The sequence below is a fragment of the Coregonus clupeaformis genome, unplaced genomic scaffold (assembly GCF_020615455.1).
Source record: "Coregonus clupeaformis isolate EN_2021a unplaced genomic scaffold, ASM2061545v1 scaf0067, whole genome shotgun sequence".
In the NCBI taxonomy this organism is placed as follows: Eukaryota; Metazoa; Chordata; class Actinopteri; order Salmoniformes; family Salmonidae; genus Coregonus; species Coregonus clupeaformis.
The window spans coordinates 381,348-395,124 of record NW_025533522.1 but is presented as its reverse complement, the minus strand read 5'-3'; the positions used below and the strand labels follow the sequence as shown (position 1 = coordinate 395,124).

General features: G+C 42.1%; 1 protein-coding gene across 1 annotated transcript in view; it reads left to right on the top strand.

Moving 5' to 3' along the window:
* crabp1a (cellular retinoic acid binding protein 1a) overlaps positions 1-7,741 on the top strand; it is a 40,279-nt gene extending 32,538 nt beyond the window's left edge. Inside the window, exons 3-4 of the mRNA XM_041837663.1 lie at positions 4,614-4,727; positions 7,381-7,741. Of these exons, the coding sequence (XP_041693597.1) occupies positions 4,614-4,727; positions 7,381-7,431 (165 nt within the window). The 3' untranslated portion in view covers positions 7,432-7,741. The remainder of the gene's footprint in view (positions 1-4,613; positions 4,728-7,380) is intronic.
* The last annotated feature ends 6,036 nt before the right edge of the window (positions 7,742-13,777 follow it).

The following is a 13,777-nucleotide window of genomic DNA, read 5'->3' as shown; positions in this document are numbered from 1 at the left end:
CCCGCTGAAAGGTGCACTTGTCTCTCAGTGTCTGTTGGAAAGCAGACTGAACCAGAATTTCCTCTAGGATTTTGCCTGTGCTTAGCTCTATTCCGTTTCTTTGTATTTTTTATATATTTTTTGTATTTTACCCCCTTTTCTCCCCAATTTCGTGATATCGAATTGCGATCCAATTACGATCTTGTCTCATCGCTGCAACTCCCAACGGGCTCGGGAGAGATGAAGGTCGAGTCATGCGTCCTCCAAAACACGACCCGCCAAACCGTGCTTCTTAACCTGCCAAACCGCGCTTCTTAACACTCACCCACTTAACCCGGAAGCCAGCCGCACCAATGTGTCAGAGGAAACACTGTTCAACTGACGACCGAAGTCAGCCCACAGGCGCCCGGCCCGCCACAAGGAGTTACTAGAGCGCGATGAGCCAAGTAAAGTCCCCCCCTGGCCAAACCCTTCCCTAACCAGGACGACGCTGGGCCAATTGTGCGCCGCCCTATGGGACTCCCGGTCACGGCTGGTTGTGAAACATCCTGGGATCAAACCTGGGTCCGTAGTAATGCCTCAAGCACTGCAATGCAGTGCCTTAGACTGCTGCGCCACTCAGGAGGCCCATTCCGTTTCTTTTTTATCCCCAAGAATATTCTCAGGACATGAAGTTCATTTCTTTTCCATGTTTTTTGCTGTTTTACTTTAGTGCCTTATTGCAAACAAGATGCATGTTTTGGAATATTTGTATACTGTACAGGCCTCCTTCTTTTAACTCTGTCATTTAGGTTAGTATTGTGGAGTAACTACAATGTTGTTGATCCATCCTCAGTTTTCACCTATCACAGACATTAAACTCTATAACCGTTTTAAAGTCACCATTGGCCTCATGGTGAAATCCCTGAGTTGTTTCCTTCCTTTCCGGCAACTGAGTTAGGAAGGACGCCTGTATCTTTGTAGTGACTGGGTGTAGTCAATGTCTGCTTTTTTTTACCAATAGGTGCCCTTTGCGAGGCATTGCAAAACCTCCCTGGTCTTTGCGGTTGAATCTGTGTTTGAAATTCCCCGCTCGACTGCAGGACCTTAAAGATAATTATATGTGTCGGGTACAGAGATAAGGTAGTCATTCAAAAATCATGTTAAACACTATTATTGCACACAGAGTGAGTCCATGTTTTCACTTTGTCATTATGGGGTAGTGTGTGTAGATTGATAAGGGGGGAAAAAAAGATCCATTTTAGAATAAGGCTGTAACGTAACCAAATGTGGAAAAGGTGAAGGGGTCTGAATACTTACCGAATACACTGAGTGCACAAAACATTAGGAACTTTCCATGGCATAGACTGACCAGGTGAAAGCTATGATCCCCTATTGATGTCCCTTGTTAAATCCACTTCAATCAGTGTGTAGATGAAGGGGAGGAGACAGGTTAAAGAATCCTTTTTAAGCCTTGTGACAATTGAGACATGGATTGGGGTATGGTAGTAGGTGCCAGGCGCACCGGTTTGAGTGTGTCAAGAACTCCAACGCTGCTGGGTTTTTCACGCTCAACAGTTTCCCGTGTGTATCAAGAATGGTCCACCACCCAAAGGACATCCAGCCAACTTGACACAACTGTGGGAAGAATTGGAGTCAACATGGGCCAGCATCCCTGTGGAACACTTTCGACACCTTGTAGAGTCCATGCCCCGACGAATTGAGGCTGTTCTGATGGCAAAAGGGGGTGCAACTCAATATTAGGAAGGTGTTCCTAATGTTTTGTACACTCAGTGTGTGTATGTATATATACTGAACAAAAACATAAACGCAACATGTAAAGTGTTGGTCCCATATTTCATGAGCTGAAATAAAAGATCCCAGAAATGTTCCATACGCACAAAAAGCATATTTCTCTCAAATGTTGTGTACAAATTTGTTTACATTCCTGTTAGTGTGCATTTCTCCTTTGCCAAGATAATCCACACACCTGACAGGTGTTGCATATCAATAAGCTGATTAAACAGCATGATCATTACACAGGTGCACCTTGTGCTAGGGACAATAAAAAGCCACTCTAAAATGTGCAGTTTTGTCACGACACAATGCCACAGATGTCTCAAGTTTTGAGGGAGCATGCAATTGGCATGCCGAGTGTAGGAATGTTCACCAGAGCTGTTGCCAGATCATTTAATGTTAATTTCTCTACCATAAGCCATTGTTTTAGAGAATTTGGCAGTATGTCCAACCGGCCTCACAAACGCAGACCACATGTAACCACGCCAGCCCAGGTTCTCCATATCAAAGGTGGGACATACATATACAGTTTGCCACAAACACAGGCTTCAGGGAAGCTGTGGGTCCTTGCTTCCGTGACCACCACATCCCTAACTATGGAGCTTCCCTATAACAACCACCACTGGAGGACGAGGAGAGGGTCACTGCGAGCCTGTGGGGCTCCGGGGGCTGCTCCATGGGATGGCTGGCTCAGTAACCCAGGACCAGATTCAGAGGATTAAAAAAAATATTTAGGGGGTAGATCAGCTTTAATATTGCAGATACTTCTATCAATGTAATTGTCTGCATCACTTCCAATCCCCCATATGTTTTGTTTTTTCTCGCAAATATATATATATATATATATATATATATATATATATATATATATATATATATATATATATATATATACACATACATACATACACATACATACATACACATATATATTTCCCTTTATTACTTTCCAACCCTACCACCCCTTCCCTAATTGTAGTAAACTAGTGAACAACAATGCTTAGGCCTCTACTTCCAGCTTATACATACTATGTACATTTTATGGACACAGTCAATTTTACAATAATTATATTTTGTTGTTTTTACTCCTGAACTTCCTCTACCCTCAACCTCTCCGATCATTTTCATGATGTCCATCCGGTTTGCTTCTCTTTCTAACTGTGCTCTTTCACAAAAGCTCTCAACCTATAACCTATACACTTATTATGGACGCAGTATGCTTACATTATTAGTTATCTTGTTGTTATTAGTTGTTGTTAGTTGTTATTAGTCCCATCCTTCAACTCCATTCAACACCACCCATCTATCTCTTAACACCATCCATATTGGATTTCTATTTGCCATATATTTTTCAACTGTACTGTGATGTTTTACAAAAGTTCTGAACCTTTCTATTCTCATTGTTTCTACAGATTGTAAATTGAAAATAAACATTTTTGCTAAAAGTATTATTATATTATTGATCGATTGACTATGACTTTTCAGATCACCCAGTAATGCTATCTGCAGGGTTAGCTCCAGGTAAATATTGCAATCCTTTAGCCATTCCTGGACCTGTGTCCAAAAACAAGCTACAAATGGACAGTACCAAAAAAAATGATCTAATGATTCTGTCTCTTCGCAGGAAAATCTGCAGAGCTGGGAAGATTGTATCCCCCATATAAATAACATTCTATTGGTAGCAATTGAAACATTCTAAGTTTTGATTCAGAGGATCTTGCACTGGGTACTGAGCTGGAGTGGGAAGGACATGGGGAGCGGCGGAAGACCTCGTCGGAAGGCTCCGGTGAAGTCAGGGGGCTCAGAGCTGTAAAACAGTTAGAGAGCCGCAGCTTTGGACGAGAGGGCAGAGGGAGGATACGTTGGAATGTTCCTCCTCTCCTACCTCTAACTTGATTCCACTTTGCCCCTCGATGGTGTAGAGCAAGACACAGTAGTTCTCCGGTTCTCGTCAGTGGGATGTGTTAATACGGGAAAGTGGTCCAAGGTAGTATCCTCAGTAGGTACTGCAGAGGAGCCCAATCTCGTATAGCACCAGGGATAATCACCTCAGTCATTTAGAATTGTTGCATCAAAAACAGCATGCAGTCTTGAAGACTCCTTAGCCAGAGCGAGACATTCTTTTAGGACCCTGTTCTCCTCTAGTAGCTCAATGATCTGGTCTGTTGAGGCAATGAGTTGTTTACACTTTTCACAAATGTATAAAATCAGTAAATCCTTACTCTTCCACTATGGTGAACATATCACAGGTCTCACATTGTATGGCTTTACTGTCCATCTCTGGATCCGACTCCAAATCAGAGCAGTCAGACATGCTTATACTCGGGTCAGAAACAGCAGTCCCGGCTACAAGAGCCAACCGTGATGTGAGACAAGCTTTGTTGGTGCCAGCCAAGTAACCTAGCTAGTCGGAGCTAGCCGGGGCTTGCCTAATGACGTTAGCGCCAGGAGACAGTAAAATCCAGCCAAAAAAGGTGTGTTAAGAACAGCACTAACACCATGGTTCCGAACACACAACAAAAGCTTTAAACTGTCTTAAAAAAATAAAACTTATAAGTATTTTTAAAAGTATAAAACACAGAAGCTCTGTATCGCCACTCCAAACTTTCTGCTTCCTACTTCCTATGAACACCAATAATTACAATACATTGTTGTCATACACCTTATAGTCTTCTGTTTTTGTTTCAATTTTAAACATTTACTCGAGGGCACCCTAAGTGGAACATATTGCTGTGTGTTAAAGGAAAAGTTACCAGTTGTGTTGCGGAGGCATCTGCCAATTATGTTTTATATTCTAAAACAATGAATGTACTGTAGCCTACTGACTACTCCCCCTATATCTTCCTATGGCCTCACAGAGTCTTGCAATCTGGGAGACGGAGAACAAGATGGTGTGCAAGCAGACGCTGGTGGATGGAGATGGGCCCAAGACATACTGGACAAGAGAACTGCAAGGAGACGAGCTGATACTGGTGAGGACTACAATAGTAATCATAGTAATAGTCAATACTACTAATAGTCGTAGTAGTAATAGTAGTATCGCTAGCCAAAAGCCTGAACTTGGGTGGTAACCTCGACACCCAGATCCAAATCTCCTGCTCCCAGTCTGTCAAGAGACTACTTGAGTGATTAAACAAACTCCCATTTTGACATGGATCCATGCGCATAGAATATAAATGAATTATTGGTAAACCTTTACTTGAAATTGTTATGAACTGTTATATTGCCTTAGAAAGGTCATAGCACCTTATAGATGCATACAGCATTATGATGTTGTGTGCTATTTCTTTATTATACAATTTCAAGTCACACTTTATTTGGATAGTCCGGATTTATTATCAACAAACTATCCGTTGATAAGCAACTGCTTGCTAAGGTTACGGTTAGGGTCAAGTTTAGAATAAGGGTTAGGGTTAGGATAAGCGTTAAGTTTAAGATTAGGATATGGATTAAGGTTAGGGTTAGAGCTAGAGTTAGGAGATAGTTCATTGAACTATTACTCAGTCTGTACAGCATCTACAGATGGACTATCCAAATAAAGTGTCACCCAGTTTCATAATACACCATCACTGCATCTATAAGATGCTATGAATATGTTTCTAAACCTAATTGTCTGCAGTCCAGCCCAACTCCTCAGTCACAGACCTCATAACTACTGATATATAATGCGGGTATTTAAAAGCACCTGCTGTGCCCTATGAAATACTTTGTTAATAGAATCCCATAAGCAGCCACCCTGGAAATGCATCCATTTCCCAATGCCACATAAAGGAAATGATATTATAAGAGAGGACATCTTCTGAAGTGAGGAGCATTTACGTCATCTTTAAGAGAGATGTGCAAGGATTACAGGATGACAAGAGGGGTATATAACAGAGTATTGCCAAGACCATTATACTCCTGCTGCATGAAGCCAGTGAGTACCGGTTTAAGTCATTTAGTCAGAGCCTTATATCTCAATATAAGGGTTTAGTCTAAAGCCCCAAAAGTAAAATAGAATGGGAAGAGTTCAGGATCAGTCAAATGCACCAGTATGCGCCAATGGAATACAGTTGACTGCAAACAAAGTGGAAAATGGATGCTCAGAAATGACAAGGTAGATCTTCCTTTTATAAAATGTGATACATCTTCTTACATGCTTGCTCTTCCTTGTCAATGAGTCACCATACTGGTGTGTGAGCATCGCTCATAAAACTGACGATCGGGAAGGAGCGTATGTATGGATTTTCTTCCAGTGGGTTAGTAATAAAACCAGCTGCGTGTTGGGTGCACAGAGCCGGGCTCAAGTGACGTTGGATGTCTGACCTCCAGCTGGTGGGGGGTGCCTTGCAGCACTAATGGATCCAATTGATCTAGTTGAAGTATGACAGGCACTGCTCTTCTCACGTCAGTCTCCGGCACAGGAGGTTGGTGGCACCTTAATTGGGGAGGACGGGCTCGTGGTAATGGCTGGAGCGGAATGGTATCAAATACATCCAACACACGGTTTCCAGGTGTTTGATGACATTCCATTCCAGCCATTATTATGAACCGTCCTACCCTCAGCAGCCTCCACTGGTCCCCATGGACTATTGCACATGATATGACGCAACCCCATCATGGCTTGACAGAGGGCAGGGTTCTTCTCTTGTAACTACAAGAGGGATTCAGATGTTCTGTCGTTTCATACAGTATGATATATCACTCTCCTCTAATCCGGATATCTCTGATTTTTGAATTCCAAATTAACCAGGCTTTTCTTGTGTAGGTAGCTTTTAACTTTCTTTCAAGTTCAAAGGATTTAGAATGTTTTGATGGGTTCAAGGAAGTCAAATATTTCAAATTCTTAAAATATTTTTAACGTTTAGCCTCTTAGTCAAGCAACATAGCAGCCACCACTAATGCAGCAAATTAAACCCCAATGTGCACAAGTTGATACTTGAGAACATTGAATTACACAAAGATGATACTGATATACTGTTAAAAATTCACCCTGGAATCTAAGTTCGACATGAGGAAAAGAGTTGTTATCCATCATCAAACTTACACCCAGACGGCGTCTTTTGAATGATGGGTCAGACGGTGAGACTAAAATATATGCAGGAATTTCATGAAAAAGCCAAAACAAACAGTCTGGCCTCGATTCAAGGCTCAACCATTCATTTTAAGGAAGCACACAGACTCAGAGGCTGAAATTCAAAGTGATAGTTTGATTGTCTTTGGCAGTTCTCGCTGTAACTGGGGCGCATTTCCATAAAATATGCATGCTCCATTTAATTGATTATGATTAAAATCAGTGTTTAAGGCTATGTCTCACAATTAGCACAGCTTTCCCACTTCACTTCAAAATAAAAAAATGGGAAAGAACACAGCTGGTCACAAGGAACCCTCAATGTTAGCATTTTGAGGACACAGAGTACATTTACTTTGTTCTATTACCGTGGGCACTCATCTGCCATCAAGAGGTGTTATATATATATATATATATATATATATATATATATATAGTGGAAATAAAACCAATGCTCAATTATGCTATAGCTTAACCTTTGCTGACTTATTCTCTTAACGGTATAATGTGAGCTTGAATTGAGAGGTCATTGGCATGACTGAGTATGGGAATCTGTGTTTGTTTGTTTTCCCTAGACGTTCGGGGCTGACGACGTGGTGTGCACACGGATTTACTTACGAGAATGAAGCTTCTCCAAGGCCGACCTGGGAAGGCAGAAAATGCAGAAAATAAAACCAGTCAGATAGGTTATAACACTCCTTAACCCCCCATTTCCATGCCATGCTGAAAAATCAATATATAGTATATCCTGTGTAATCCAGCAGCATCGGCTGCGTAGTCTACATAAAACAACATTTTCGTAATACGGTCATTCGTGGTGTGGTAATGTCTGTTACAGTTCTGCAATAACGGCGATTCTCAGTGTTTGATCCATATCTACAACCACTATCTTCTTTGTTGAGTTTGTCAATGTTGCAAACAGGAATAAAAATGGAATAAAAAAAATTGTGTGAGTGTTCAAACTGATATTTGACAGTATCCAAATAGAGTTACTCAAGCCTTTCCTAGGATTAATAGTGAACATAAAGGTAACATTACTCAAGTCTCCAGTGGGCCTACAGCTAGAACATGTTTGACAAGTAGAACAAAAACAATGAAGCATTATGACCATCCCGTGTCACTTTATTTGGACTAAGAAAAAACACTTTATGACACTGTCAAGAAGCATCGTGACCATCAGAATCATATAAGCCAGATAGGCCTATCACATACAGTGCATTCGGAAAGTATTCAGACCCCTTGACTTTTTCCACATTTTGTTACGTTACAGCCCTATTCTAAAATTGATGACTTTTTTTTCTCAGCAATCTACACACAATACCCCAAAATGACAAAGCAAAAACAGTTTTTAGAAATGTTTGCAAAAAAATAACTGAAATACCACATTTACATAAGTATTCAGACCCTTTCCTCAGTACTTTGTTGAAGCACCTTTGGCAGCGATTACAGCCTTGAGTCTTCTTGGGTATGACGCTACAAGCTTGGCACACCTGTATTTGGGGAGTTTCTCCCATTATTCTCTGCAGATCCTCTCAAGCTCTGTCAGGTTGGATGGGGAGCGTCGCTGCACAGCTATTTTCAGGTCTCTCCAGAGATGTTCAATCGGGTTCAAGCCCGGGCTCTGGCTGGGCCCCTCAAGGACATTCAGAGACTTGTCCCGAATCCACTCCTGCATTGTCTTGGCTGTGTGCTTAGGGTTGTTGGAAGGTGAACCTTCGCCCCAGTCTGAGGTCCTGAGCGCTCTGGAGCAGGTTTTCATCAAGGATCTCTCCGTACTTTGCTCAGTTCATCTTTCCCTCGATCCTGACCAGTCTCCCAGTCCCTCCTGCTGAAAAACATCCCCACAGCATGATGCTGTCACCACGCTTCACCGTAGGGACGGTGAAAGGTTTCCTCCAGACATGAAGCTTGGCATTCAGGCCAAAGAGTTCAATCTTGGTTTCATCAGACCAGAGAATCTTGTTTCTCATGGTCAGAGTCCTTTAGGTGCCTTTTGGCAAACTCCAAGCGGGCTGTCATGTGCCTTTTACTGAGGAGTGGCTTCCGTCTGGCCACTCTACCATAAAGGCCTGATTGGTGGAGTGCTGTAGAGATGGTTGTCCTTCTGGAATGTTCTCCCATGTCCACAGAGGAACTCTGAAGCTCTGTCAGAGTGACCATGGGGTTCTTGGTCACCTTCCTGACCAAGGCCCTTCTCCACCGATTGCTCAGTTTGGCCGGGCGGCCAGCTCTAGGAGGAGGCCACTGTGTTCTTGGGGACCTTGAATGCTGCAGAAATGTTTTGGTACCCTTCCCCAATCCTGTCTTGGAGCTCTACAAACAATTCCTTCGACCTCATGGCTTGGTTTTTGCTCTGACATGCACTGTCAACTGTGGGACCTTATATAGACAGGTGTGTGCCTTTCCAAATCATGTCCAATCAATTGAATTTACCACAGGTGGACTCCAATCAAGTTGTAGAAACATCTCAAGGGTGATCAATGGAAACAGGATGCACCTGAGCTCAATTTCGAGTCACATAGCAAAGGGTCTGAATTCTTATGTAAATAAGGTATTTATTTTTGTCTTTTTTTTAAATACATTTGTAAACATTTCTAAAACCTGTTTTCACTTTGTCATTATGGGGTATTGTGTGTAGATTGATGATAATTGTATTTTATGTAGTCAATTTTAGAATAAGGCCGTAACGTAACAAAATGTGGAAAAAGGGAAGGGGTCTGAATACTTTCCGAATGCACTGTACATGCCCTTATATCAGTCATCAGTCAAAAAGAGGGGGTCTTGTCCTGCTGCTGAAATCTGCTCCTGAATTCATCCCAGTCATCAGCAACAGAGCATTGGTGTAGGTGCATGTCTGACATCAAGTGTGCACAATTACAATGATAATTTTATATGGTCAATAAAAAAAAAGATATAACATAAACATACTGTTGACATGTAGGTTATGGTGTGGTGGAATGTTTTGCCTTGTGTGGTAGGTTTTGTACTCTTATTTGGTTTTACACTCTTATTACACTCTTACACTCTTATTTAGGCTTCATAACCAGCCATAAAATAACGCAATATATGTCACAACAGGTCTAAATATAGGTTATGTCAACTTATGTCAGCTGTTATGAAATTATGACATGGTTATGACCGTGGCATAATGTGTTATGACGCTAGGTGTCAAGTAAAGTGTTACCCAAAAACCACTCTGGAGAAAGTTTTACCAACTCTACTAACAGGCTGTGACATAGAAAACGTTTGACATGTAGGACAAAAACTGCCCTGATTAATGTCCAACAACTCCAGATATACTGGGGGTTACATCGATTAAATTAGACTAACATTGATGCAGGCACTGTAGGCCCAATTCATTTGCTTTCGTTTGGCTGCCTCAGAAGACCTCAGAAAAACGCCTTCAAATCCAAACTCAATACCCCCACGCTTCATATTCCATCCGACAATAGCGCAGCCATTTGTCACTCGCGCTGCATCATCTTCCAGACAACCCTGCAGGACGACCGCCTTCTCGCGTCTGATACTCCAGGCAATGAGATTAAAGGCAGAATGGAGAGACGAGATAAAACCATACAGACTAAACCGAAGACAGTAAATGTGTTTTTTAAAAGGCTGTCGCTAGCGTGACAAATGGCATTGGCGAATTTGCATGAGTGCACTGTTCATGGTAAGAGAACAATATATCACTGGAGAACAATGAGAAATCTTTATGGTCTGTGTAGTGTATTGGTCTGAACAGTGGAAAACTAATTCAAGTGAACAAAAAGTGCTCTTTTGTGATGACTTGTGGCATTGAAGTCAAGAGTCAACCCTAAGAACCAGTTATGCAAAAAAAATTAAGAGATATTCTAACAAGTCTCCAGATTAGATCATTGCAGGAATGTCAAACATGACCTGCAGGTTGTCTAAGTACAGCCAGCTACTCAACCCCAGATGAACAGAACAGATAATCACAGCAAACCTGAAAATTACATGGTGCTTATCTTTTCCATTCATTTTGGATTGAGGCATATAGCTGGATCTACAGATGGCCTGGGATACTGATCTTAACAGAAGACTACATTTGAGGTCTAAAAACATCGGACAATTCTGGGATGGTTATATCCATTTCAAATATCTATGCCTTTAATCCGTGCCTGAGTTCAACTCAGCTCAGATTGAGGAGTGCAATGAGAAAAAAATGAAGAGAGGAGCTAATTGAAAATGGGATCAAAGCTAAGCAGCATCAGATGTGAGACGCTCTGCGGGAGGATTCCCTGGGGCTATGTGTGGAACAGCCACAAAATCACAGGATTAAGACAGATCGTGGGAGGATTCTGGGGAGATAACCCACTCTCAAACAGCAAGACTGAGCTCATTTGTACTCCAGAAAGTTTGGATGATGGATGATAAGTGTGGGTGAAACCACTCCAAACATTTTTACAGCCCTCAAACCACACCCCAATACTCTTCAGGGCAAAATACAGAACAAATTAAAGAGAAAATTCATGGACTGACTGAACTGTTGATGTGTTAATGATGTGTGAAGCCGGGAGTGATGATTGTAATACCTCACAAGGAGCAGTAACACATACCCGTGTAGTAATACTGTGATTACTATAGTAACAATATTGTACATACCGCATCTTGTGGGCACATTTGTGACATGTTGGCATTAACAACATCACAGCACTAGAGTGTTGACAGGTGGTTTTTACCAGTGGTGTAAAGTACTTAAGTAGAAATACTTTAAAGTACTACTTCAGTAGTTTTTTGGGGGGTATCTGTACTTTCCTATTCATATTTTTGACTACCTTTTACTTCACTACATTCCTTAACAAAATAATGTACTTTTTACTCCATACATTTTCCATGACACCCAAAAGTACTCCTTACATTTTGACAGGAAAATGGTCCAATTCACCCACTTATCAAGAAAACATCCCTGGCCATCCCTACTGTCTCTGATCTGGGGGACTCACTAAACACAAATGCTACATTTGTAAATTAATGTCTGCCTGATGGAGTGTGCCCCTGGCTACCCCCCCCCCCCCATTATAATAGACAATTGTGCTGTCTGGTTTGCTTCATATAAGGAATTTGAAATTATTACTTTTACTTTTGATACTTAAGTATATTTTAAACCAAATACTTTTTACTCAAGTAGTATTTTACTGGGTGACTTTCACTTTTACTTGAGTCATTTTCTATGAAGGCATCTTTCCTTTTACTCAAGTATGACATTTGAGTACTTTTCCCACCACTGGTTTTTACCAAAGCTAGTACACAGGCCTTGTGTTGGGTTATCGTCACCATTTCAATGGGAAACATATTGCCACGGACCCTCAACAGCGGAAGCCTTGACACCGACGAAAGACGTGTCCACGTTCTATGGCAAGAAAATGGCACCACATCTAAAACAAAAAGCTAATCTGTCTGTCTTTCACGGCAGCCAGGGATTTTCAACACTCCGCTCCGAGAGCCGTAACACTGCAGCACAGCTGCGGTTCCCATTATTTAACACAGAAGCTGCCAGGACGAGAATGTAACGCCCCTGCTTTTTGACCTGGTATCCCTTGAAATAATGAGTTTCCCCCTGAGTGAATCACAATGCACGGGGAAGCCGGGTCCGGGGTACAAGCCGCTGAGATGTTAATTTAATGACGAGCCGCAGCTCAAATGATCGTCCAAACAGCTGAATAAAGTCATTGTTGTTTTGCTTCGGTCTTTCCCGCTTTAGGCTTTGCCGCAAACAGTGGGTCCTCTGTCACCAACAGTAGAGAGGGACGGCTCTTCCCAAAAAGCTCGTCCTTTCCACCACCCAACCCCAGTTAAATTCTCCACAAGGGTTTTGAAGGGGCGGGGGCCCTGCTGAAAATGGCCCATTGGTTTTGTGAACTGAGACAATTAGTGCCTAATTGGAGCATATGCAGATTATCAGAACGAGAGAGAGAATAACGAATTACTAAGTGTTTGCACCTGTACAGTTTGCACCGGTTTCTTTTTACAGAGGGGGATAAAATAAAAAACAAAGTGCTTTATTAATACTTCACTGTACATTTTTATTGTTCGCTGAACCTTTATTTAATCTTTTGTTATTTTTGTTGTTTTACAACCTCTTGAAAATAAGGTGCAATCTTTGCACTGGTGCTACTGCTTAGTTAATCTGTCCAAAAGTGTTTTAAAATCAGGATTAGACCAATATACATTACATGGCCAAAGTATGTGGACACCCCTTCAAATTAGTGGATTCGGCTATTTCAGCCACACCCATTGCTGACAGGTGTATAAAATCGAGCACACAGCCATGCAATCTCCATAGACAAACATTGGCAGTAGAATGGCACGTACTGAAGAGCTCAGTGACTTTCAATGTGGCACTGTCATAGGATGCCACCTTTCCAACAAGTCAGTTCGTCGTCAGTTCGTCAGATTTCTGCCCTGCTAGAGCTGCCCCGGTCAACTGTAAGTGCTGTTATTGTGAAGTGGAAACGTCTAGGAGCAACAACAGCTGAGTTCCAAACTGAGTTCCAAACTGCCTCTGGAAGCAAGGTCAGCACAATAACTGTTTGTCAGGAGCTTCATGAAATTGATTTCCATGGTGGAGCAGCTGCCCACAAGCCTAAGATGCGCAATGCCAAGCGTCGGCTGGAGTGGTTTAAAGCTCACCACCATTGGATTCTCGAGCAGTGGAAACGCGTTCTCTGGAGTGATGAATCACGCTTCACCATCTGGCAATCCAACGGACAAATCTGGGTTTGGCGGATGCCAGGAGAACGCTACCTGCCCAAATATATAGTGCCAACTGTAAAGTTTGGTGGAGGAGGAACAATGGTCTGGGGCTGTTTTTCATTGTTCGGGCTAGGCCCCTTAGTTCCAGTGAAGGGAAATCTTAACGCTACAGCCCACAACGACATTATAGACAATTCTGTGCTTCCGACTTTGTGGCAACAGTTTGGGGAAGGCCCTTTCCTGTTTCAGCATGACAAT